Here is a 26,575-nt window from a genome sequence, read left to right on the forward strand (position 1 = left end):
CTACTATACATCCAACAGAAATGCATCTATAGTTCACCAGAAGACATGTACTGCAATGTTCATCAAAGCTAAAAAAATACCTATGAAAAAATTATGGTACATTCAAATGATGAAAATTATACTGTAAGGAAAAGGAGTGATCTAAAACTATATGCAACAATGTAGATGATCTTAAAACAAGGTTTTGAAAAAAAAAAAAAAAGCCAGATAGAAAAGAATACATGCTATCCAATTCCATTTCTACAAAGTACAAACACAGGAAAAATTAATCTAGATTGTTGGAAGTCAAGGGAAGGTAGTGACTAGAAAGGAGCATGGGTGGGTGGGCTTCTGAAAAAACTGGTAATGTTGCATTTCTTAAACTGGATGCAAGTTACATGGGCATGCTCATTAGCAAAGTCATTGGGCTATACATTTATGATAATGTCCTTTTTTTTTTTTTTTTTTTTTTAAGTAGACTTCACACCCAACATAGGGCTTAAACTCATGACCCTGAGATCAAGAATTGCATGCTCTACTGACTGAGCCAGCCAGGGGCTCTGACAGTGCCCTTCTTTTTATGTATTACACTTTGATGAAAAATTTGAAAATAAATGTACCCAGGGAAGCTTAAAATTTTAGTGGCTAAATATTTATATGCAAATACTTTTCAAATTACTTTTTAGTTTTTCAGATTTCTACTTACAGAATTTTTGGTATTGGCATCAAAATTGTTTCTTACCAGTTGGCCTTTCTGAACCTCTGTTTTCTCATCTGTAAAATGAGGACAACAGTAGAATTTAAAAGCCAGTGTGATTTTTAGGGGTGCCTGGCTGACTCAGCCAGAAGAGGATGCAACACGATCTTGGGGTTGTGAGTTCGAACCCCATGTTGGGTATAGAGATTACTAAAAAAGATTAATAAACTTAAAAAAAGAAATAAAAGCCAGTGTGATTTTAAAAGTGCTTAGCACAGTGCCTGGTACAAAATATTCAATGGTAACTTAATACTTTTCTCTAAACCAGTGGGACTTCCCATGTGGCTAATATAGCATCCTGTACTAACCATTGTCTTAGCATTTCTTACTGTCTATTTTCCAAGACGGTGAAGCACTTGAGAGCTGGGATACTGTGTAGTATACAATATTCCCAGAGTCTAGGTCAGCCTCTGGCATAGAATAAAAACTTGATATTTATTTAGTAGATGATTGAATAAATAAATTTCAGATACTTTGCAGCATCTATTTTATTGCTAAATTATGGAATCACATTCATTTTCCCTGAAACAAGTTTTCTTGGTCTCTATCATCCACTAATACTTTCCCCTAAAATATTCTTTCTACTAGTCCCTCATATTCTTTATTACCTGTCTTGTTAGGGCAGCTGTCAAACTTTTTTACAACTGCCATATCCAAATAACTTCATTTCTACCTTCCACTCAACCTTCTTTAAAAAGCCTTGCAAGTCATAATTTTTTCTGCTCTGGGCCAAATGTAGAGACTTATCTTTGATGAATAAACCAGTTTGGCCATTCCCACTAATTTTTACAACATTTCAACATGATTAAGAAAAAATAATCTGGCATGGAACTTTACATCAAAAACTAGGGATGTACTGTATGGTGACTAACATAATATAATAAAAATAAATAGACAAATAAATAAAAAAAGAAGAAAAAGAAAAAGAAAAAGTCTGGGGCTAAGAATTGTGGGCATCCAATTAAATAGGAGGTGAAGGAAGAAACCAGAAGTCCCCAGGTAAAGCCAGGTTTTTGTTTCCTTTCCAGTGATGACATGGCATGCTTAATAACTTTATTCCTGAGGTAGGATATCCCATTCTGAAAAACACACTATGGGACACAGGCAAGGGAGAGGAAACAACCGTTTGATAAGCATGTAATATAAAACAGTTCTGGCTGCTCTCACTCCTTCTCCCTCAAATCTAGGAAAGGTTCGTAAACCCACTTTCACCAAAATCATCTCTTGGACTTGAATAGCCCTCACCCCCAATCTTCCATGGCTCTATTGTTTCCTTCAAACACTTTTCATCTTATTGACATGTAATACACATACAGAGAGGTACACAACTCTCCAAATCTTTCTGATCTCTCTTTTCATTAGGAAAAAAATGAGTATGTACTCATTTTTTTTTACATATTATGACCATGTAGCACTGTGCTGATATATATACTATAAAACAGTGCATAAACACCTAGTATTTACAAATATCGAATCACTGTGTTGTACACCTGAAACTAATACATTACATGTCAATTATACCTCAATACAAAAAGGAGGGAAAAAATGAGAGAAACAAAATAAACAGAAATGGCAGTCTTCTAAGATAAGGACATTTAGAGAACACTTTCTTTCTCCTTTGTAATAATTTAAAATTAATTGCAGAAAATAGTAAAGGCTGGCTTTTACTTCTTATTAAACAGTAAAATTGTCTCTTCCAAAAGGAACTAGAAATAGATTCTCCAAACATTTTAAATGTTTCTAAGGCTTGCATTTAAGCTAAATGACTACTTAGCTATGGATGAAGCATTGGATTAACTCCAGTTTAAGCTGTACAACTACCTACCTACGTGATCGCTAGGTAACTTTCATTTGCAAAATGAGCGTGCGAACCTGGATGATGCGAAAACCTTCTCAGGGTATGATATGTAACTAGCGCCACCTCGTGGACATTCACCTAGAAGTACATGATAAGGGAAGTTACACGGCCAGGGTAGAAAAGCTGCTGGTTGAAACAGCAGTGAAGGCCTTAGCCCCTCAGTTCTTCCTGACAGCCTCCTCAATAATTCATAGTTTACTGGGAATATGTGAAATGGCTTTAGTTCTTCAGAAAAAAAAATGAAAATTATAGTTTTTAACTATGACAGATTTCTTCCTCTTAACACCTGACAGACTGACATCCCCGGAATGCTCTAGAAACAGCCAAACCTATCCCTACTGCACTCCTCTCTCATCATAGGCTTATTTGGAAAAGAAAGAAACCATTACAAAATCTGAAATCTGTCTAATGGAGAATTTAAGGAGCAGAGTCTCAAGTTGCAAGAGCCAAAGCACCCCTGAAATTCTGCACTCCAATGCCACTGTCCTTGGCACCAGCCTAAGTGGGGAAAGGGGACAGAATTTTGGTTACAGTGTGAATGGTGCTCCTTTGGAGCTCTTCCAGAAGGCCAGGCTGGTGGAAGCAGGAAACTGGCTGGGCTTAAACTGTTAAGAGATTTGGGCCTCGAGGCTAAAAGGTATTCTGTCCTATTTCAGCATGTTTTATGAATTGGTTCCACTGTTACAACACAGCCAAATTTTACCCTTCAAAAATCATCCCAAGAGCCTATCTTGGCCACTCCCTGCATTTCAGCACACTTTTGTGCAGCTTAATTACTGTATATCTGGCACCACTTCATGCCCTTTGTACACTTTCCCAATCCTGGGATTCATGTGCTGCCAAAGCATAATCATCTTGTAGTGAATACATTTTCTCCTTTAAGCACTGAAACCTAACAAAGCTTCAGAGCTCTTTATTGAGGAGGTAGGTGTCTTGATGTACAATGTTGAAGACCTTTCCTGTGTTCACCGGAACTATAGATAATAAGAGTTTTCATTCCTATTGTAACCACTTAGACCTCATAAAGAAGAAAAGAACAAATGATGGCCCACACCTTTCACTGTGCACCTATTTTAGGCTAGACCCTTTATGATGCATTCTCTCATTTTATTAGCATTTTTTTTTTGGATTTTATTTTTTATTTATTTGACAGAGAGCGAGCGAGCAGAAGCATGGGTAGCAGGAGAGGGAGAAGTGGGCTCTCTTGCTCAGGACCCTGGGATCATGACCTGAGCCAAAGGCAGACACTTAACCCACTGAGCCACCCAGGCGCCTCATTTCATTCTTACTACAGCTCTGCTATATTTCCTCCAATTTACAGAGGAGGAAATGAGCTCAGAGAAATTATCGGAGATCATAGGGCCAGAAAGTACCAAAATCAAGATTTAAATTCAAGTCTTTTGACTCTAATTCCATTGTTTATTTATCTATGCCCTGTCGATATTTACTAACAAGCTCATGTGCCAAACATAACCCCTACACCACCACTTTACTTCTGAATGAAAACCACAGAGAAATCACGAACATGAGTCAAGGGCAATGAAAGGACAAGAATAAGCACAACACCCTAAGTGAGCCGAGATCCTCAAAGGAGGTAAGGACGACAGGACTTCTCAAGTGTGAGGAACTATTTAGGACACGTAACAGGGTCTTGGAGATAGATGCTCAATGAATACTTGAATGAAAGTTTGTTTAAAAAGTCTCACAGTACTTACCACCCCACAGATTGTTCATTTACAAAAGGAAAAAACGTCCTTTAAAATGGAAAGTTCTGGCAGTCACCATCTTAACCAAATCATCAATCTTAGCATCAACTTGACATTGCAGGCATCTTGATGTGACACAATAAGAGATGAACCACATAGTCTGTTACATTCTTACCAAAAAGTACAGTCCAAATCTACTAAGAAAAAACAGAAAAAGTCCAGGATATGGGACATTGTACAACTGACTGGGACACCAACACTCAATATCATGGGGGAAAAAAGGCAGGGAGGACTATTCCAGATTAAAATGTATGCAAAAACCTTGATTGGGTCCTGGATGAGGAAAAAGTTTTAAAGATTTTTATTTATTTGAGAGAGAGAGAGAGAGAGAGAGAGAGAGAGAGAGAGAGAACATGGGGGGAGAACAGGTAGAGGGAGGGAGACAGAAAATCTCAAGCAGTCCCCGCGCGGAGCAGAGCCCAACATAGGGCTTAATTCCACAACCCTGAGATCATGACCTGAGCTGAAATCAAGTGTCAGACGCTTAACCTACTGAGCCACCCAGGTGCCCCAAGCAAAAGGTTTTAAAAGACATTTGGGATAATAGGGCAATTTATCCCATACAGATTATATTATATGGCATTGTGGTTTTATGTAGAAAATCCTTATTCCAGGATGAATGCTCAAGTATCCAGGGATGAAGTGCCATGTTGTCACTTTCAAATGATTCAGCAAAACAAATTCGAAGTACATGTGGTAAAAGGTTAACAGTTGGTGGATCTAGGCAAGTTATACTATGGTACTGCCCTTTCAACTTTTAAATGTGTTTCAAATTCTTGAATATCAGGACCATCAGCATAGGGACGCCTGGGTGGCTCTGTCGCTTGGGACTCTGCCTTTGACTCAGGTCATGATCTCCAGGTGCTGGGATGGGCATCAGGCTTCCTGCTCAGCGGGGAGTCTGCTTCTCCCTCTCCCTGTCCCTCCCTCTCTAAAATAAGTATTTTTTAAAAACAGACCATTAGCATAAATTCTTCTATGAACTTCTGAAAATACAAAATTATAATCAATAAATATGTATTGTGTTCCTATTTACATCGTAGTAATCACTGTGCTAGACTGTGGGAGTGATAATGGTGAGAAAAGACATGGTTCCAACTTTCAGGGAACCTACTCAACATATAATTGTGAGTGATGGGGGTAGAGGCTGCTCTGGAAGGCTTCCCCAAGTGGTACCTGAGAGGAAACCTGAAGTGTAAGGAGGTGAAGCCTGGCTAGAAGGTAGTAGGGAAATGGGTCAGGGGGACCAAACAGTATGTGTGAAAGCACTAATGATGGAGCTGGTCAATCTGGAAAGTGACAGGAATATACATATACTCCTGCGGCTTCCCAGTTTCCCACCCTTTCCATAGAGCAGGTCTCCTGGTTCCATTAACCACTCCCTCCCTTCGACCTTTCAGACCTGCAGGCGGGAACAGCACTCCAGTATTACTAGTCCCAGTGTTCCTGGGCCTGAGAACTGCATTCTCCCCTGGGTTTCCCTATACCACATGCACGGCTTTGTAAAGTCCCTTTATGAAGCTTTCCTCAATTATGCATTTCAGTAAGTCATCTACTTCCTGCCAGCACCCTGACTGGTAAAAGCTCTGGAGACAGACTTCAAAGATGCCTGCATATTTTAGATAGTGTCTGGGATGGTGGGAATGGAGATGGTCCAGGAAGAGCCCCGAAGATGACCTGGCCAGTGAGCATCTGAGGTAGGAAAACCTAGAAGCTGCAGTGTTATCAGCCAAGAATATCTGAAGAAAGATACCATCCATTACAGCAAGTGCTGCTGAGGAGCTAAGTGAAAAAACTGAGGACTCTGGAATTCCCCATGAGAAAGCCATCAGTGGTCCCTGGAGTGGTGGGGACAGAATCAACCCTGGGTGGATAATACAGGTGGCTGGAGGCGAAGAATACACTGTTACCTTACAAACGTGTTCGGGCGGGGGGACACAACATAATTGTTCAAGTTCCTATTTTAATCCTACCAATGACTGAATAATCTTGAGATTTTTGAGTCTTTTTATATTTAAAACAACCACTCTTTCTTGTAATTACAAAAAAGCAAAAACAAAAACCCCCCACAATGTTAAAGCTAATGTAAGCTGAGTGTAGAAAACCAAGTTCTAAAACAGACCAAATTATTTCCCCCCCCCCTTTCAAGCGTTGAAAAAAAGGAGAGGCTTTGCCCAAATCTTTTCAGTTCTCTAAACTACAAGATAAACTCTTTTACCCTGAAGCCAGCAACTAAGTATGTCCAAGACTGCCTAACTTAACATACAATAACAAGCAGCTTCTAACCAGGGTGCAAGATACCTGCACCCGAAAGCATTCTCATGGTCACAATGAGTAACCAAACTCCACAGTTCAAGAAATTGTTAGAACCCTCAGATCCCTTTCTTTGAGAACATAAGCCTGTGAAATTATCTATCTTTGATCCAATTTGGCTTTTGCCTCCCTTCCCAGGTCACTGAACATCACACAAAAATGACTGCCAGAGTACCACAATGCCAAATCTGGAACATTAGGAAACTGTTATAGGAACGCTGGACCACGAGGCTCCCTGGGCATCTTCATCCTTCACTGAAGAGCAAGCAGGGAGCTCTGGCTACCTTCATTTATTTTTAGAATACCCAGTTGTTTCGCTACACAAAAAGACAGTATATTAACAGATACATCACAATTAAGAAACAAAACTTGATCAACTGATTTAGACTAAGTCAACCTCTCATTAAAACAGAGCTATGTAACCACCTCCAAATGCAGGTTAAGACAATACCACTGCTATAGCAGGGATAGGGGCCAATTCAGTGAGGAAAGGCTTTGGAATCAGGAAAGTTGATTTAAGTTACAAAAGACCTCCTTGCACCTCCACTTACCTGTGAACAGGTTTGTTTGGTTTTTTTTTTTTTAACTTTGCAAAGTTGTTTAAACAATGTTTAAAAGCGCCTGACCCACAGTAGGGGAATTTTTTTTTTAAACTTGCTACAGAAAGCACTTGTAATGTAGGGCAAAGAGGCCCAATTTCAAGTGATTCAGTCAGAAAAGAAAATGAGGTGCTGTGGCAGAGAACACTCTAAGACGTCCCTCATGAGCCCCACACCCCACCTCACGGTGTTCATTGTGTAATCTTCTTCATTTGAATGTGGACAGGACCTGAGGAGACTCGGACTCGCTAGCAAACTGGCTCTGGAGATCTGCTGGCTTGATGCAGGAAGCAGCCACATCAGAAGAACCCAGGTGGCGAGGAACCCAGGGCCCTACAGCCAGTTAAGAAATCTGGGCTCTCCATCCTAAAGCCACACAAAATGATTTCTGCCAACCACCTGAGCTTAACTTCAGGTTAACTTCGTAAATTCAGAGTGACTAGATTAGATGTTGGCAAATCATCTGGACTATCTCAAACCAAATTCAAACACTGACTGTATTGGGTGCCTGGGTGTCTCAGATGGTTAGGTGTCTGCCTTTGGCTTGGGTCATGATCTCAGGGTCTGGGATTGAGCCCCACGTAGGGCCCCCGCTCAGCAGGGAGTCTGCTTCTCCCTCTCCCTCTGCCCCCTCTTCTGTGACTGTGCTCTCTCAAATAAATAAAATCTTAAAAAAAAAAACTTCGATATGGATTACACCCCTTTAGATTCCTCATAATTCTATGAAGTAAATAATTCTATAAAGTAAATTATTTTACAGAAGTTTGGAGGCTCACGAAGACCAAGTGACTCAAATGGCTAATAAAGGGGCATGGTCAGAAATTAAAAGACCATGTCTGACTCCAGTGCCAAAATCCACCTTTTGCTATCACCAGTTTTTATAATTTCTTTAAAGTCTCAATGATGGTGGTGTGTATGTGTATGTATGCATGTGTGCGTGTGTGTAAAATGGAATATTATGCAGCCATCAAAAAATGAAATCTTGCCATTTGCAACTATGTGGATGGAAGTAAAGGGTATTATGCTAAGAGAAATAAGTCAATCAGAGAAAGACAATTATTTCATCTCACTGATATGTGGAATTTGAGAAACAAGGCAGAGGATCATAGGGGAAAAGAAGAAAAAAGGAAACAAGACAAAAACCAGAGTGGAAGACAAACCATAAGAGACTCTTAGCTCAGGAAACAAACTGAGGGTTTGTTGCTGGAGCGGCCAGGGGTGGGAGGGATGGGGTGGCTGGGTGATGGACATTGGGGAGGGTGTGTGTTGTGGGCAGCACTGTGTATTGTGCAAGAGTGATGAATCACAGACCTGTACCCCTGAAACAAATAAATACATTATATGTTAATTTTTAAAAAGTCTAAAAAAAAAAAGTTTCAATGATGATTCTCACTACTCCAATAGGCAGTAACAATAAAACCACATCATAGACATTAAAACACTGGAGACATTTTTAAAAATAGATAGATAGATAGATAGATAGATAGATAGATAGATAGATAGATAGATAAATAATGAAATAGAAAACAGAAGAGCAGAAAAGAAAAAAAAATCAATTAACCACTGGAGAGAGTTTGTCCTTCATTATTAAAATCTTCTTATCTACTAAGGTTAATTATTCGGCATGTCAGTTAAAATGTCTTTTAAAGTATCTCTCCATAAAGAGGACTTTTTTCCTTCATGGCTTATTATAAAACTTAGGGAGTTAAACTGAGTATCTGTGAAGGCCAAAAACGTTAGTTATTCTTACCTAAGAACACCTTTTAAACAAAGTCACAGAACAGCTTCTTTTATTTTCTAGTAAGACTAAATTTATTCAATACCCTAAGTAAAAGTTTTGATTATAAGTATCCAACAGTATAAAAAGTACAAAACAGATTCGTAGATTTCTAATATATTAATACAAAGTGCATGACTACGTACAGTACATCCTACAGGCAAAGAGGTGGAAGGGGAAAAAGAAGACTGTGGTTGAGGTCTAGTAATAAATAAATAAATACAGAAGTAGAGATGATCCATATTATAGTATATTCTACCACCAATACTGTAGCCAAAATGTACAAAAAAAAAAAAAAAGCCATTTCAAAATAACGGGAGGAAGATGATAATGGCTGGGACTCTTGTAATACACCTCAAAGGCTGTGGGAGAGCCAACCCAACTGACTGTGTAGTCTGTGCATATGGTGGCTTGTAGTTTTTGCCGTAAGGAAGAAATATAAAATTTTAAAGTTTAGATTAAGAACTATAAAACTACAGGGTGCCCATAAAAAGTGGCTCACTCCTTATTGTTATTTATACTATCCAATTTTAAAAATCCAGTTTTAAAAATAAGCACTGAGTCATGTTACTATAAGGCAGGCAAATGATCCTCCCTCATTATCAAAGTCTGAACTGGGGGTATGTTCTTCCTGAACATTTAGAAAAGAGGCGATGAGAGTACTTTGGTTTGGGTTCAAGTAAAAGGCTTTTCAAATGAAGATTTTAGAACTGAAGAGCTCCGTGTTTAGGATTTATCATCTAATAGCTCAGGGTTCACAAAGCCAGACTCTAAGAAGCCAAACCTAAACCAACCCACTCAGCATTAACACACACCTCTTTTCTTTTAGTAGAATTTTACTTTAATATAGAGTGAAAAGAAACCCCAAACCCTAATAGGTTAAAACAAGTCAAACAACCACTCTACACAGATAAAACCTTCACAAAGGTCAACTGAAGTAATCCAGAGCTAAAACTGAATTGTGCAGATTTTCAATGAAGTCGCCAGTCATGAAACACAAACAAAAGTCAATTATTTACACACTAGGCAAGCCCTCTAAGAAATGTGCCCCAAGAAGCATTAACCTTTGTCTAGTTGTGTGTGCCATCCTGAAGACTTGCACATTTTTTCAGATAATTTAACCTTTTTAATAGAATGTGATCTCTACCAAGTGGTAATGCTTTGGTACTATTCATTTAGGATTGCTCATCCTAAAACTTGACATTTCCCCAGAGGAGCTCTGATTCTGCTTTAGAAGTTTCAATATAGATTAAAATCTTTATCAAACATCAATATGGAGGGAGGTGACACAGGATACAACATATACAGTTAAGTTACCTCTCTGTCTACTTAGAAATTACTCCTTCAAGGTATTTGCACCAGAGAGCTTCGTCTGTCCTGCTTCATATTCAGTAGTACAGGTTTGAGTCATCAGAACCTTGGCAAGACCTGATTATTGCAAAATTATCAACAACTACCTCTAGGGGCAAGTCCATGTTACTGAGTTATGACAAATTTATTATCATGAAGGAAAACAAGTATAGCCAGCCATCTTAAAAAATGCCCCAACCACTGCTTCTCAATATAGAAAGGCTAAAACTACATACGTTTATCATACAACAAATCCCATCTCTGTCCCCTGAAATTCCCCTAGTTTCATTCATTAGAAGGGGATTAAAAAAAAAAAAAAAAAGACTTAAAGAGCACTTTACAGCAGCATTCAGCTTTCCTATGAAATACTCAGCATCTTAAATATTATGTACACTTCTTTTTTTCTTTTAGTAAGCTAGACACTGGCTTCAGAGTTTGTGGAACTGGAGGAGAAATAACAGCCCATTCAAAACTATTCTAGAAATTGTCTTTTGGCGGAATAGCAGGTATCCGAGTTAAAAATAGGAGGGTTTTGTTGCTTTGTTTTCTTTGCAAAATTTAAATCGTTTTTGTTCCCCTTCTACCTAAACCTCAGTCACCACTCCTGAGTGGAGATGGGCAGAGGCTCTGGCCCCTGCTCCTCCGGCTTCTCAGCAGCTGTTTTCTTATTGCTGCAGCAGGGCTTGAAGAGATGCGTGTCAATGAGGACCTCCCCAAAACGGCCTTTATAGATAATCCCACAACATATTTTCTGTCTAAAAGAAAAAAATGGGAGAGAAATCGATTAATAAGGTAGAAAACTAGTAATACAAGAAAGCAAAGGGGGAAAAAAATCTACATCCTTATAACTAAGTACAACATGAGCAAACAGTCCAAATGAAAGGCTCCTAGAGAGACCCCCAATTAGCTAAGTTATGGGAATTACCCAGGTCCCTTCAATCTCGCACTGGATTCTTATCAAACATTACGGGGGGCAGGGGTCATTCTGAGAGATAGCAGTTTCAGAAGCTGCTCCTAACACTATAAACTGTTTCCCCTAAAAATCACCGACTCTTGGAAACAAACAAACAGTCATCATAAACAGGCTGATACAACCAGTAAATATATATATAATCAAATATACATAAAGGCATAAAAAATGACAGTACAACAAAACATCCATGGATCACATACTCTATGGGAAAAAAAAAATCATTTCCTATGAAGTACTCCTGTATGCCCCTCTCCAATCCCACCCTACCCCATCTCATTCTCTCCTCTTTAATTTTAAGCCTGTCACTGCCTTTTTTCTTTACACTTCATAGTTTTACCACATCTGCATCTCTACATGTATTGCTTGGTTATCTCCTATTTAAAAGAAACCCATAATATATGGAATCATACTCTATGCCGCAATTTTTTTGCTCAACATTGGGTTCATACCTATTGTTAGAGCTTTTATTTCATTTTAGGTATAGTATTCTACCATATAAATATACCACAGTTTATCCACTCTTTTTTTTTTTTTTTTTTTAGATTTTATTTATTTATTTGACAGAGACAGCAAGAGAGAGAACACAAGTAGCGGGAGCTGGAGAGGGAGAAGCAGGCTCCCCGCTGAGCAGGGAGCCCAACGCAGGGCTTGATCCAAGACGCTGGGATCATGACCTGAGTCAAAGGCAGACACTTAACAGCTGAGCCACCTGGGCGCCCCTCCACTCTCCTTTTATTGGTACAACTTCTGCCACTACATGCATGCTATACATACCAATGTATGCCTAAACGTTTTCTAGGCTATGTTCCGGGATACAGAAATGGAAACATGTTCATGTTTACTTGAAAATGCCAATTATTTATCAATGTGGTTCCTGTGTATTCCTATTTACTAAGGGTTTTATTTTAAACTTTGAAGAAACATTCAAATTTATCAAACATCTTCAAAGTATTGCTAAAATGGTAGGCATTTTCCCCCCTCCTTTATAAACTGTCAGGTGGCAAATTTCTATGAGTTGATTTTTAATGTTTAAACCAATCTTCTATCCCTAGAAGAAATCTAATCTGGTCATGATACATTCTTTCAGTACTGAAGTTATGTTAGCCTCATAGAATGCTTGGAGCCAATGTTCTCTTTTACTCATGTAAAAAAGAACTCTTTTACTCTGAAAAAGCCAATGCAAGATCAGAATCATTTGTTTCTAGAATGTTTGGCAGAACTTGCCTAAATGGGCCTGGGGTTTCTGGAGGGAAGACTTTGACCAATGAATCAACTTATTATAAGACTATACAGGTTCTCTATTTTTTCCTGAGACAATTTAGGTAAACTTTTTCTACTCACGTATCCACTTCACCTATATGTTCAATTTACTAGCATACAGTTGCTTTTAATGTCCTACTGCCTTTTAAATTTGTTTTATTTATAACTAAATCTCCCTTTTGTTATCCAAGATGCTTATGTGTATTATCTCTTTTTTATCTATCTGCTTCATCTCTAGTAGTTTTTTTGGTCAGGTCTTTTTCAAGATCCAACGCTTTACTGATCCTGTTCACTACATACTGGCTTTCTACTCCATTTGTTTCTACTCGTATCTTTAAGACCTCCTTGCTTTTATTTTTCTTTGTATTGGGTTTCATTAATCTTTAAATTGGATACGTATCACTTCATTTATTTTTAGTCTTTCTTTTCTAAGCATTTAGGCATTAACTTGGGGTGCCTGAGTGGCTCAGTTGGTTAAGCGTCTATCTTCGGCTCAGGTCACCATCCCAGGGTCCTCGGATCGAGCCCTGCATCAGGGTCCCGGAATCAAAACCCACGTCGGGCTCTCTGCTCAGTGGGAGGCCTCCTTCTCCCTCTCCCACTCCCCCTGCTTGTGCATCCGCCTGCTTGTGCACATGCTCCGTGCTCTCTCCTGAGCACACTCCCTCTGTCAAATAAATCAATAAAATCTTAAATTAAAATAAATAAATAAATGCATTAACTTTTCCTCCAACTCTTTTAAACTTCATACCGTATGTTCTGACTCATGGTATTTTTCAGTTATTCTTTAGTTATAAAGATTTTCTCATATTATACTTTCTTCTCTGGACTATGGTTTCTTAATTTACAAATATAGAGGTTTTCTATTTCCATCCTGTTTTGCTAGGTACATTTAGGTAGGTTTTAGATTTTCTGCCCTCCCCTTCTTGACTCTGGAGGTTTTCACTCTTTTTTTATTCTTTTCGTGGTGACATAGTTAATCTAGTTAGTTATTCACTGATTCACTCTCAACAATGCTAGGATGTTAGGATACCTTAACTCCTATCACTTTTATTGCCTGGATTTATATATTACTGTTGTCTTGTAATTCTTTTTTTTTTTTTTACTCCCACAACTATTGTAATTTCAAGCAGTCAGTGTTTGTTCAAATTTACCTAAATGTTTGCTATGTTCTTTATCTAGCCTCAGAATTTTAATCTAGGATCTCTTTTTCTGTCTGTAGAACTTTATTTAGAGTCAGGTTGGCAGCAAATTCTCAAGTATTTTTCCCAGTCAAAAAGCCCTATGTCCTTGTTCATAAAAGATAACTTTTTTAAAAGTTTATTTAAGTAATCTCTACACCCAACATGGGGCTCAAACTGACAACCTCAAGATCAAGAATAAAATGCTCTTCCAACTGAGCCAGCCAGGTACCCCACAAAAGGATACTTTTGCTACATATACATAATTCTATGCTGAGAGTTACCATCTCTTGGTCCGTTGAAAATACTATTGTTTTTTGGCTTCCTTTGTTCATGCTGAGAACTCAGCTTTGTATGTTTGTTGTTCCTTTGAAAATAATGTCTTTATTTTCTCATTGCTTAAAGATCTATTTTGTCTTTCATTTTCCAGTTTCACTCTAACAAGTCATCTGTGGGTGAATTTTCTCTACCATAAGATAAATGCTTATTATCTCACATTTAATTTGTTAGTCTCCCCAAATCTGTGAAAAAGAAAATCCTTAATCATTTTCTCTTTGAATATTCTCTTTCCTGGTCTATTCTCCCTTTTTTGACTTTGGGGGTCCTACATTCACTTAGCATTTTGGCCTCTGATTATTCCTTATTAATTTACTCACTTATCAATGCTATTTTTAAAGACTTAAAAATATAAATCTCTAGCTTTTACTTTTTCCAGTGAGAGAACTGATCAATACCTAGTCTACTCCATTATAGGAAATCTAGGTTCTCTAACATGACTTTTATTTTACATCAATTTTAATAGGAAAAGCACACAAAATCCCAACTCTCAGCTCAATTCTTGCTTAATCCACCTCCAACCATGTGTGCTAACAGCTGTTTGCCAAATGCCATTTAATTGCTAAGGAAGTGGGAAACCATTGCCTGTAATTAAGAAGGTTTGCTGGTTAGAAAGATATTTTCTGTTGCTTTTACCTTTTCCAGTATGTGAGATCTAAAAAGGAAAAAACTGGCGTTCTGTTAGAGCCAGAGGCCATCTCTGTATCTGAGCCATCATCTGACTGGTTACTATAACAAGGAGATTGAGCTGGGGAGGCACTTGAGGTGGTACTGTGAGCATCAGAATCTGCAATAAAGAGGAAGAAAAATGTATAATTTCATTATATGCAGCTAAGGCTCAGCATAAAAAACTGTGAACGAACTAGTAAAAAGAAAAAAAGAATTTATTTTCTATTTATTACTGGTATTTGAAGACATTTGTACTAAAGTGTTTCTAAAAGAAAATGAGGACATAAGCTTCCAGGAAGATAAGAACAGACATACCTTTCCCCATTCTTCCTACTAATAAATAAGTACAACTAAAAACCCTGGATATTACATATAAAACAAACCTGAAGACTCTGAAAGTCGGCAACAGTTAGAGAGCTCGACCCAAGAAAAGACACGGTGGTGAGTTCCCTAGTTTTTATGGGTTTTCTTCTTGCCTCATAAATCCCAATCTTAGAGCTAGAGAAGCCAACAACCCAGAAATACCAATGGGTATAGACACTCCCCCCCAAAAGGTGCCAACGAAACCCTGCTCTCTAAACAAAAGGCCAGGAGGAAAGTGGCAGCCTAACAAGACAGGAAACTTTTATAGACAATAATCACTCTACTCAAGCACCACAGAAAAAAGAGGCCCCAACCCCACCCACTCCAACACAGGCCAAGTGGGGAGCCTAAGATTTCCATCCTCCTAAGGTTGGTATGAAACCCCAACAACTCCACCAGGGTGTCAAGAGGAAGCCTGCTGAAGAGTCAGGACTTTCACCATGGCCCACCAGGAATGAGTACCCCCACCATGTGGGAACTTTAACTCCCACCCCCATCCCATAGCAATGAGGAGCTCCTCTCCCACCTCCCAGGTGTCAATGGAGGTGGAGGGGGGAACCTGACTTTTAACTGGGCAGTAACTTTTTTTTTTTTAAGATTTTATTTATTTATTTGACAGAGAGACAGCCAGCGAGAGAGGGAACACAGACAGGGGGAGTGGGAGAGGAAGAAGCAGGCTCCCAGCGGAGGAGCCTGATGTGGGACTTGATCCCGGAACACCGGGATCACGCCCTGAGCCGAAGGCAGATGCTTAAAGACTGCGCTACCCAGGCGCCCCTGGGCAGTAACTTTTAATACCTCTGTTACAGGGGTGTCCAAAAAAGCCAGTAAAATCAAAGGTTTAAGTAAGATCCATAACATAATTTTTAAATGTCCAGGTTTCAATTCATTTTTTATTTAAATTCAATTAACACATACTGCATTATTAGTTTCAGAGGTAGAATTCAGTGATTTATCAGTTGCATACAACACCTAATACTCATTACTTCAAGTGTCCTCCTTAATGCCCAATCACCCAGTTACCCCATCCCCCCCACCTCCCCTCCTGCAACCCTCAGTTTGTTTCCTATAAAAGAGTCTCTTTATGGTTTGCCTCCCTCTCTACTTTCATCTGATTTTATTTTCCTTCCCTTGCCCTATGTTCTCTGTTTTGTTTCTTAAATTCCACAGGTTTCGATTTAAAAAAATGCCTCAGGGGCACCTGGGTGGCTCCACCAGTGAAGCACCCGAAGATTTTGGCTCAGGTCTTGATCTCAGGGCTGTGGGTTTGGGTCCCACTTTGGGCTCCACACTGGGCATGGAGACTACTTTAAAAAGGGGGGGGCACCTGGGTGGCGCAGTCGTTAAGCGTCTGCCTTCAGCTCAGGGCGTGATCCCAGCGTTCTGGGATCAACCCCCATCAGGCTCCTCCGCTGGGAGCCTGCTTCTTCCTCTCCCACTCCCCCTGCTTGTGTTCCCTCTCTCACTCGCTGTCTCTGTCAAATAAATAAATAAAATCTTAAAAAAAAAAAAAAAAAAAAAAAGGAGCATCTGGGTGGCTCAGTTGGCTACATGTCTGACTCTTGATTTCAGCTCAGGTCATGGTTTCAGGGTCCTGGGATCAAGCCCCATGTCAGCCTCTGTGCTCAGCAGGCAGTCTGTTTGAGGATTTCTCTCTCCCTCTGCCCTTCCCCCTGCTTGTGCACTCTCTCTCTAATAAATAAATCTTAAAAAAAAAAAAAAATCCCTCATAAGGGCACCTATGGTAGAGCTCAGTTGGTAGAGCATTCGACTCTTGATCTTGGGGTCATGAGTTCGAGTTCCACACCCAGGGAACAGTTTATTTAAAATAAATATTAAATAAAAGGGGATTAAAAAATCCCCCATATCCAGAACCAAGAAGATCTCAAACTGCAAGAAAAGTTAAGCAGATATTAGCAGCAAGATGACAGATGTTACAATTAACTGACCAAGATTTTAACATAACTGTGACAAAAATGCTTCAGTGAGCCATCATGAACATGACTGAAACAAATGACAAGAGTCTCCATGAGTAGATCTCAGTTTAAAAAATAAAGAACCAAGTGGACTAAAATTTGAACTGGAAGAAAAAAACCCAATAAATGAAATAAAAAGCTCAGTGGATGTGCTTAACAGCAGAATGGAGGAGACAGAGGAAACAATCAATGAACTGGAAGAAAGAACAACAGAAATTATCCAACCTGAACAACACAGAGAAAACAACTGAATAGAGACTTAGAGACCTCTGGGACTATAACAAAAAATCTGCATTTGTGTCACTGCAGTCCTGGAAAGACAGAGAGGGCGGAGGTGAAAATGTACTTAAAGAAATATAATGGCTGAGAACTTGCCAAATTTGGCAAGAGACATAAACTGATATATTCAAGAAGCTGAGCAAACCCCGAACAGGATGTACTCAAAGAAATCAATACCAAGACACACCATTAATTAAATTTCTTAAAACTAAAGACAAGAAAAAATCTTAAAAACAACCAAAGAAAAACAATACCTTACCTATAAAGGAAAAACAACAGATCTTGATTTCAAAAGGTATAAAAGCAATTCATCAGATACAAGCTAAACATGACTTAGTATTTTTACCCCTAAAAGACAAGTCAAATTTACAAGCCAGAAAGTTTACCTACAAAATCCTCAAGAACAGCACGCTTTAAGAAATAAGTCTACTGGAATGTTTAAAAGGCTTCCCAAACAATTAGCAGCAACAGCAGCAATCAGCTCTATGCTGGTGAAGAAAACGCACTATCCTAGGAAGCACTTAATATCTAAGAAACATTTGAAGCTGCAGTTTATTAGACCGTTTTCTACCTATAAAAATGGCAATTTCACATGGCTAAATCTAACACTTGGGATACAAGAATACAACTAACTATATAAAAATGCAGTAAGGAAGAAAATTCTCTTCTAGAATGCAGGCCTGGAAATTCTTCAAAGAACTACAATTTTTAAAATCTTAAAAACTGTGGGATTTGAAAAGGCACATAAGAGTAATTAGCTAGCATGGGGTAGGTAGGGATGATGAGCAAAGTAGTGGAAGCAGAACACACTATGCACAGGAAGGGAACTGACTCAGTCCAAATATTCTTTGCCTGAAATAGGATCTCCAAAAGACTCACTAGGGATTTTCAACTTTATTCCATAGCAACCAGAATTCATTGTAGATTTTAAGAAGGATGACAAAAAGAATAACATTTACATAGGAATTTGTTTTGTTTTACAAAACACTTTTTAACTTGATTATCCCCATTTCTCAGATTAGAAAAATATGGTTCAACGTTAAGTGCCACGAGGGTCACATATTTGTTAAGTTTCAAGAACAGTAACTCAAATCCAGATCTTCAAGCTCTAGGTCTTATGCCTTTCCAGTACACCACACATAAGAAAGACTATCTCAGAAAGAGAAATAAAGGTCAGGTACAGGCAGGATGCATGGAAGCAAATATATAACCAGAGGTGGGAACACTATTTAGTGGATGACGTATAAAAACTCAAAACTGTTGTGTTACACACAGGTGCTATCAATTCACAATGCACATGGGAAAACCCTGTTTTGGTCTAAGCCTACAAGGCCCACACACCTTTTTCAAAGGGACTTATTTTCAGTCTCCAATCCCTCTCTCCACAACACAGCTTTGTAATAAAAATCTAAAATTACACTGGACATATTCCCTTAGGTAAGGCAAAACTGAGTCAGGTATCACTTTCCCCATAATTAAAGGGTGGAGCTAAGAATATACATACGAATGATCAATTCCTCTAACCTTTAAGTGGTAGAAGAAAATTACTATTTCCCAAATGTTCATTAAAACCTGGTAAGAATGGAGGACAGAGTTAGTCTTTTTCTTTTCCCTGGGTGATAGATGGTTAAGAAGGGAACATGTATAAACAAATAATTCAGTTACAAAAGGGTCCTTAAAAGACATTTTTCCAAAGAAAGAAAAAAAGGGCAAAAAATAAGTGTTGGCAAGGATGTGAAGAAAAAGGAACCCTTGTGCATTATTGGTGGGAATGCAAACTGGTACAACCACTGTAGAAAACAGTATGGAGGTTCCCTCAAAAAATTAAAAATAGAAATATGTGATCCAGTGATTCCACTACTGCATATTCACCCAAAGAAAATGAAAACACTAAGTTGAAAAGATGTATGCACCCCTATGTTTATTGAAGCATTATTTACAACAGCCAAGCTATGGAAGCAACCCAAGGGTCCATCTATATAGATAAACAAAGATGGGTGTGTGTGTGTGTGTGTGTGCGCGCGCGCGCGCAGGAACATTACACACCCATAAAGAATGAGATTTTTTTTTTTTTTAAAGATCTTATTTATTTGACAGAGAGAGAGACAGCCAGCGAGAGAGGGAACACAAGCAGGGGGAACGGGAGAGGAAGAAGCAGGCTCATAGCGGAGGAGCCTGATGTGGGGCTCGATCCCACAACGCCGGGATCACGCCCTGAGCCGAAGGCAGACACTTAACCACTGTGCCACCCAGGCGCCCCTATATATATGTTTTTAAAGATTTTATTTATTTATTCGACAGAGATAGAGACAGCCAGCGAGAGAGGGAACACAAGCAGGGGGAGTGGGAGAGGAAGAAGCAGGCTCCCAGCGGAGGAGCCTGATGTGGGGCTCGATCCCATAACGCCGGGATCACGCCCTGAGCCGAAGGCAGACGCTTAACCGCTGTGCCACCCAGGCGCCCCAAGAATGAGATTTTTAAAAGAAGGTTTGCAATGACATGGATAGAGCTAGAGAATATTATGCTAAGTGAAATAAGTCAGTCAGAGAAAGACGAATATCATATGATTTCACTCATACGTACAACTTAAGAAATAAAAGACATGAACGTGGGTGGGGGGAGGCAAACCAGAACAGACTCTTAACTAAAGGGAACAAACTAGGGGTTGGTTACTAGAAGGCGGGTGGGGCGAGAATGGGCTAAGTGGGGGATGGGTATTAGGGAGAGGGCACGTATTGTGATAAGCACTGGGTATATGTAAGTGATGAATCACTAAATTCTACTCCTGAAACTAATATTATACTGTATGTTAAATGGAATTTAAATAAAAACTTGGGGGAAAAAACATTTTTTTAAATAAAAGACAGAAGAACATGTATAATTAAAATATACATATATATGCTATTACCTAAATATTTTACTATAAAGTATTAAGATATTTTAGCCAAAGATTAAATATATCATCAGAATAACTATGAACTAGTAACACCTACTTAAAAGAGCAGAAAGTTAGCAGAAGTTCTGCAAAGACTTCAGCGTCATGGGTATTGATTATACTACCCCAGAGAGCAGGGTGGTATTATAGAAAGAGCACAGGCCTTTGAAGTCAAGACAAACCAGAGGCTGAATTCATCTCTAGCATCTTTACTAAATGACCTGGGTCACGGTAAAATCACCACTCTAGTTCCTATCCTAGTCTCTAAACAAATTATCAAGACAGCTATGTATGTAAAGTGCTTGGTACATATACCAAAATGCCCAAGAAATCATAGTTTTCCTTTTCTCACTCTACCTTAACAGTATACTTAACTATCTTTTACCATTATTCTAAAACAAGCATTGATTGATAATATTTTGTCCTTCGAACTGTTATTATAATTGTTCTACAGGGTCCAACAGATTATTCTTTTAATGCTGAAAATTCTATTACTGGTCCACCACCCCCATCTACAATTTTGAGAAAAACCTCTGAAAATAGGGGCGCCTGAGTGCCTCAGTCATTAAGCATCTGCCTTTAACCCAGAGCCTGATCCCAGGGTTCTGGGATCAAGCCCCGCATTGGGCTACCTGCTCCACTGGGAGCCTGCTTCTTCCTCTCCCACTCCCCTTGCTTGTGTTCCCTCTCTCGCTGGCTGGCTCTCTATCAAATAAATAAATAAATCTTTAAAAAAAAAAAAAAGTTCTGAAAACAGAAAGTTTGGCCACAAAATCTGGCCTGACCTGAACTATAAAATTAGGGTAGCTAAGCCTGACTAGCCCATGCAAGTTTTATTTATTCCACCTATGTGAATACTCCTCTGAATTTCTGCTACAGAAATACTACTGTATTTAATTCAATAGTGCTGCCTTAGTAACCCTCCCGCTTGATGCAAATGCTAAATATAGCAACATTATGTGTACTGCATTTCCTTTTCAAACCCTGAAATCTAAACTCCGAAATACCACTACAGGTGCCCTCTCCTTCAACAACTTCCTTTAAGAGTGTATGAACCTGATATTAGTTTGTCATTCCTTTCCTATTTCATCACACAAAACACACACTGCCCCAGAAACCTGAAAGTCCTGAGGCTAGCTTTATTGCAATATGTGAGTTATGATTTCTAAAGTCACTTTCCAGAAAACCTGGGCTTTGGTCTCATATTGTCCACAAAAAACAAGTGAACAAGCTTGAAAAACACATCTTCTAGAAAATGTTAAGATGGTAATAAAGAGATCTTAGTGGTCAGAGGGGTCTCCACACAATCTGAAGAAGCTGCTGGTCAAAGTACTTTGATGACATCAAAATTAGAGTTTCGAGAGTCCATAGAAATATCTCTACAGAAGACAATGCCTTCAAACACTTTTTAAAAGAAACTTAAGAAATCTATATATACGATATGCCACCCCCCACCCCACACACAAAAACCAAACAACTATTCTTAAGTACCTGTATTTCAATATCAAACTTACTGTGACGCTTAAATTCCTTCTGTAGTTTACTGATCTGGTTGCTTTTTATCCTGTTTCCAGATAGAGTTTTCACTTTCTTTGGTTTCAATGTAGTCTTCAGACTGGGTCCTGCCCTTGCATCTACCACCTGGAAGAAAATACTGAATATTTAATACCATTTAAAAAATGACACCTCTTGTATTCCTTTGGTTCAGACGAATGCCTATTTGAAGCAGCCAAAATTGAGAACCAGCTTCCTACTCAGAGTGTTTGAGCGTCCACATGTACTTTTAATCATCACATGGTACTGTAGAATGAACAGTTCATGTCGTATTTTTTTTCCTTTGAAGCAGGCAATAATAAGTGTAACTGAAATAGATTTATATAAGAATGACCCAATAGGTTAAAGAAAAGCAAGCCTAACAACAACTAACATTTCTACGAGACAGTGTTTTACGGTTTATAAAAAGCTTTCACACACTTTTGATTTTACCTTCACTACAAAGTAGTAAGGGGACTATTTCTGTTACTCCAATTTAGAGTGAAGGAAAACAAGACAAGTTATCTTTTGCCTTATATTCACTAAGCTAGTAAACGGGCAAGAATGGGTAGAGAAGGGTACAAGACTCAAATCAAGGTTTTCACTACCTATGCTTTATGCTCTTTTCACTACACGTTTTAGTCCGCTGGGGTCATTTACATGACAGCAACGGTATGTTCTAGCATGGTCACTGGTCCGGCCCTGCATGGTACCACTTCTCATGAATTCATTCATGTTTACTATTTGTACATTTCTACCCTTAAAAACGTTGCCAACACCTTCAAAATCACAATTGGGACCGTTTCTAGATAAGCTATTAATTAAAGAACAGTCACTTTTTTAAATAACCTTTTTGTAAGTTATAAGGCCCACAAAAACCTATCATAATAATGTAACACGGTCACCAAACGACAATGTAAGGCTAGTGTTACGAAAAAAGATAAATGTCTGCTTGCTTAAAAACAAGTATTTTGTATAAATGCCATAAATGTTCTAAAAGCTACATACAGAAGAATTAAATAAGACTTAACGGTGTTGTTCTGGTCATTGAAAACCAGTGACAATGAGCAAATAGAACACACTTACATATCAGTATGAGCTCAACTAGATTTAAATATAGAGCGTAAGAATAGCTTCCACATAATTGATCACTGTGTGTTAGACTTTATGTATATTATCTCATTCGGTTCTCACAAGAGCTATGAGATAGCTATTATCCTTGCACTTCATAAGTAAATGTAACTTGCCTGAAGTTCACAACTAGTAAGTGGTAACGCCAGGATTCAAATCCAGTTGATTCTAAACCCTACGTGTTCATAATGGTACCACCTTGAGTTAGGATAAATGTTATCCTAAGAGATGAAAAAAAGGATCCATGTCTAATTAACTGGAGGAATGTGTGTTAAACCTAAAAATATGTGAATGTACACTGTGAAATCTCCAAAATGAGGATACTGGATACAGCCTTAGGGAAATGCTACACCAAGCTATTTTGCTTCTAAACATGCCAAAATGTTAAGTAATTATATCTGAGCAGTAACTGGTGTTTTTATTTTTTCCACTTTTCCGTCTGAGGGATGTACTACTTCCTAAATGAGGGGGGGAGCTAATGTTACTTTAAACGTAATAGAGGTATAACTGAGAAAGACAAAAGATGAACTAACATGATTCCAGTTTTTTTTTGATCCTGCAGGCAGTTTCTTCCATCTTTTCACAAGCAGGACACAGGCATTACAGATGTCTCCTGAACGAGTCTCATGCAACCTGATAAGAAAACAATCAAACCTTTATTAGTCTCATTTACATTAAAGAATTTATGCAGGGGCACCTGGCTGGCTCAGTTGGTAGAGCGTGTAACTCTTGATCTTGGGGTTATAAGTTCAAGCCCCATACTGAGTGTAGAGATTACTTAAAAATAAAATGTTAGAGGAGGAAAAAAAAAAAGAATTCATGCAATTACACTTCTTTTAGAAAGAAATACACCAGTTTATAGTTTATAGATGCTATTTCTAATTGCTCTGGGCGATCCAGTTCCATTGTTTCTGTGGTACATTTTGGAAATATAATTAACTCCTCGATCCAATGAACCAATTCTACGTACTGCAATTTGGTCATTCTAAAATAATGTTTTTAAAATTAAATAAAAGTAAAATTTAAGACCTAGAGGAGATCCTGATCACCATGGTTTCAAACAATGTTGTCCAATTAATCTTTCTGAAGTGTGTAGGTACTTCCACAGGCAACCAAATGCCACCTTTTAAGTCAAATAATGTACCATGATATTCTAGTTTTACAAGACACATAACTGAAGAGGCACTGAAATTTCTTCAAAATGATTGCATCTGCATGGGGGAAAAATCTATAGGACTAATCAGCAAGCTCTTTTTAAATTATATCTTTGAGGAACTTTCATTTAATACACTTTTCCTGTATTATAAATACATAGAGAAAAATACTGGTGACTTTTACCATGTATACCACTGGAAACATTAAGAGAAAAATGTTTAATTTAAAAAGGCAAGGTCAGGAGAAACTTTAACAACCTTCAAAATAACTACAAAATCCAGGATTAACAAACAATCAAGTATTTTCATTAAAAAAAAAAAAGTCGCAAAAATAACTTCTAACATGGGAAATGGTTCAACATTAAGTATTTTATCCAAGTATTTGTCAGAAAGCAAATTCCATTTTATTAACCAGAGGTTTACTGTCAAAAGATAAAGGAGGGGCACATGGATGGCTGATCAGTTAAGCGTCCAACTCTGGATTTCAGCTCAGATCCTGATCTCAGGATTGTGGGATGGAGCCCCACCTACTGCCTGCGCTCAGCAGGGAGTCCGCTTCAGAGATTTTCTCTCTCCCTCTGCCCCTTCCCCCCAAATGTATAAAAGAAATCTTAAAAAAAAAAGATAAATGAACAAAATTATAAAATGACAGATTTCAGGGCAGGACATTAAGTCTTGTTATTATCCTCAGGAGGCTGAGTTAAGATACATTTCCATAATTTAGAAAAAACAATGCAAAGAATAGAAAACTACCGGAGAACAACTACTATTAGGAGAGAATAAGAGTAAAAGTCTCTATATATCTAGAAGTTAAAAACAAAAGAGTTTGTTTGGTATAACTAAGGGGCTTCCAACTGGGTAGTTCCTTATAATCTGGAATAGGGTAAGTGGTCAGTATTGTTTGATTCGTTTTCAAAGCAAGAGTCTTAAAATAGCCTAGATGAGAATGCAAGTGATTTTAATTTATTAGCATGTTACTCCCATTGCCTGCCTTGCTTGGAAATACTTCCGTAAGCCGTGATCTTTTTCACTCTAAGAATGGTAAAAACATCAGATGATCTTACCCGAAACAGCTCTGGAAGTCCTTTTCATAGCGTTTACTGTCAGTGAAGCGAGAACTGGAGGACTTCGCTCTGCAAATACAGCAGCCCTCTATACTTCGGTACATCTTTGGCTTGTGAAAACCAAACATCTTTTCTTCTGGGCAATAGTCTGTAAAGCCAAGGGAATTGACACAGCTTTGTTGAGGGCTGTAACAAGGAACCATTAAAAAGAGAGTTCTCTGCTCCACCCCACCCCCAGCAACTTGATATTACATGACCAAGCCAGACAGGAGGGCTCTGGGGAAGACCTCCTGGATCCACCTCCATTTTTGGCACTAGCATGGCAAGTGTATAAAACACAGAGTAGCTCAGTTACTTAACAAGGCCTCTACCATACCTCCTACTGCCCTCCTGGCAACACTTACTCCAAAAATGAAGGGAGGGAAGCATTTTTTAAAAATCAACTTTTTAAGTAGAAAATGTTACAAACTCTCCCCACTATAAAATGATGGAATCACAATGAAGGACGCATCCTAAAATTTAAGGTAAGGCACCCCCCTTCTATTTTGCACCTTTGCATGGATACGATTCCCTGCTGGGGAAGTTCTGAGCATTTACAATGACCACTGTTTGATACTAGGAACACAAGTAGCTCAATATGCATCAACCCACAACACTTTGCCCTATGGGAAGTTAGAGGGGATTTCCTCTGTGATAAATGGGAAGTTCTCAGCAGCAAGTTGACTCTGAATTAAAACTACTGAAAGAAGGATGTAAAATTCACAAAAATCCAGGGTCAGGATTTAAAAATAATAATTTCATAAATCTTTAAAATGAATTAAAAACAAGCTCATATTTCCTGACCATTGGTCTGGTTCAGCTGTTACAGAAGTTTCTGGAGCTCTCTATGGAGCCCTGTGGCTGAGAGCAGTAATAAATAATAAAAGGCAGATATCCAAGAAATGTAGGGTGAGATAAATTGTGATTCTCATGATCAAAAAAAAATCTCAACATCAAGCAAGAAGAAGAAACGGCTCTAGAGCTACATGTAGCAAAAACGTAGCAGGCAGTAAATACCCACCTTAGAAGAAATTTAGAATATCCAAACCAAGGGCCAGTTTCACCAGAACATCTGGTGTTCTCTTATGGTGTCCCATAAGAGATGGACTAAAAAGCAATGAATATAGAAACTAAACCCCGGGGCGCCTGGGTGGCTCGGTTGGTTGAGCATCTGCCTTCAGCTCGGGTCATGATCCCGGGGGTCCTGGGATCAAGCCCCACATCGGGCTCCCTGCTCAGCAGGGAGCCTGCTTCTCCCTCTCCCTCTGCTTCTGCTCTGCCCG

At 38.7% G+C, this 26,575-nt stretch overlaps 1 protein-coding gene across 5 annotated transcripts in view; it reads right to left on the reverse strand.

The window, feature by feature from the left end:
- Positions 1-422: 422 nt before the first annotated feature.
- Positions 423-26,575, reverse strand: part of SINHCAF (SIN3-HDAC complex associated factor) — a 38,647-nt gene continuing 12,494 nt past the window's right edge. For all 5 annotated transcript variants that reach the window (XM_045811841.2, XM_087855754.1, XM_045811843.2 and 2 more), the window contains 5 exons: positions 25,254-25,401; positions 23,569-23,668; positions 21,886-22,012; positions 14,786-14,936; positions 423-11,154 (listed from right to left, as the gene is read on the reverse strand). In XM_045811841.2, the coding sequence (XP_045667797.1) occupies positions 10,995-11,154; positions 14,786-14,936; positions 21,886-22,012; positions 23,569-23,668; positions 25,254-25,381 (666 nt within the window). In that variant the 5' untranslated portion in view covers positions 25,382-25,401 and the 3' untranslated portion in view covers positions 423-10,994. The remainder of the gene's footprint in view (positions 11,155-14,785; positions 14,937-21,885; positions 22,013-23,568; positions 23,669-25,253; positions 25,402-26,575) is intronic.

This window comes from Ursus americanus, chromosome 25, assembly GCF_024610735.1.
Source record: "Ursus americanus isolate L20-20 chromosome 25, mUrsAme1.1.p, whole genome shotgun sequence".
NCBI lineage: Eukaryota > Metazoa > Chordata > Mammalia > Carnivora > Ursidae > Ursus > Ursus americanus.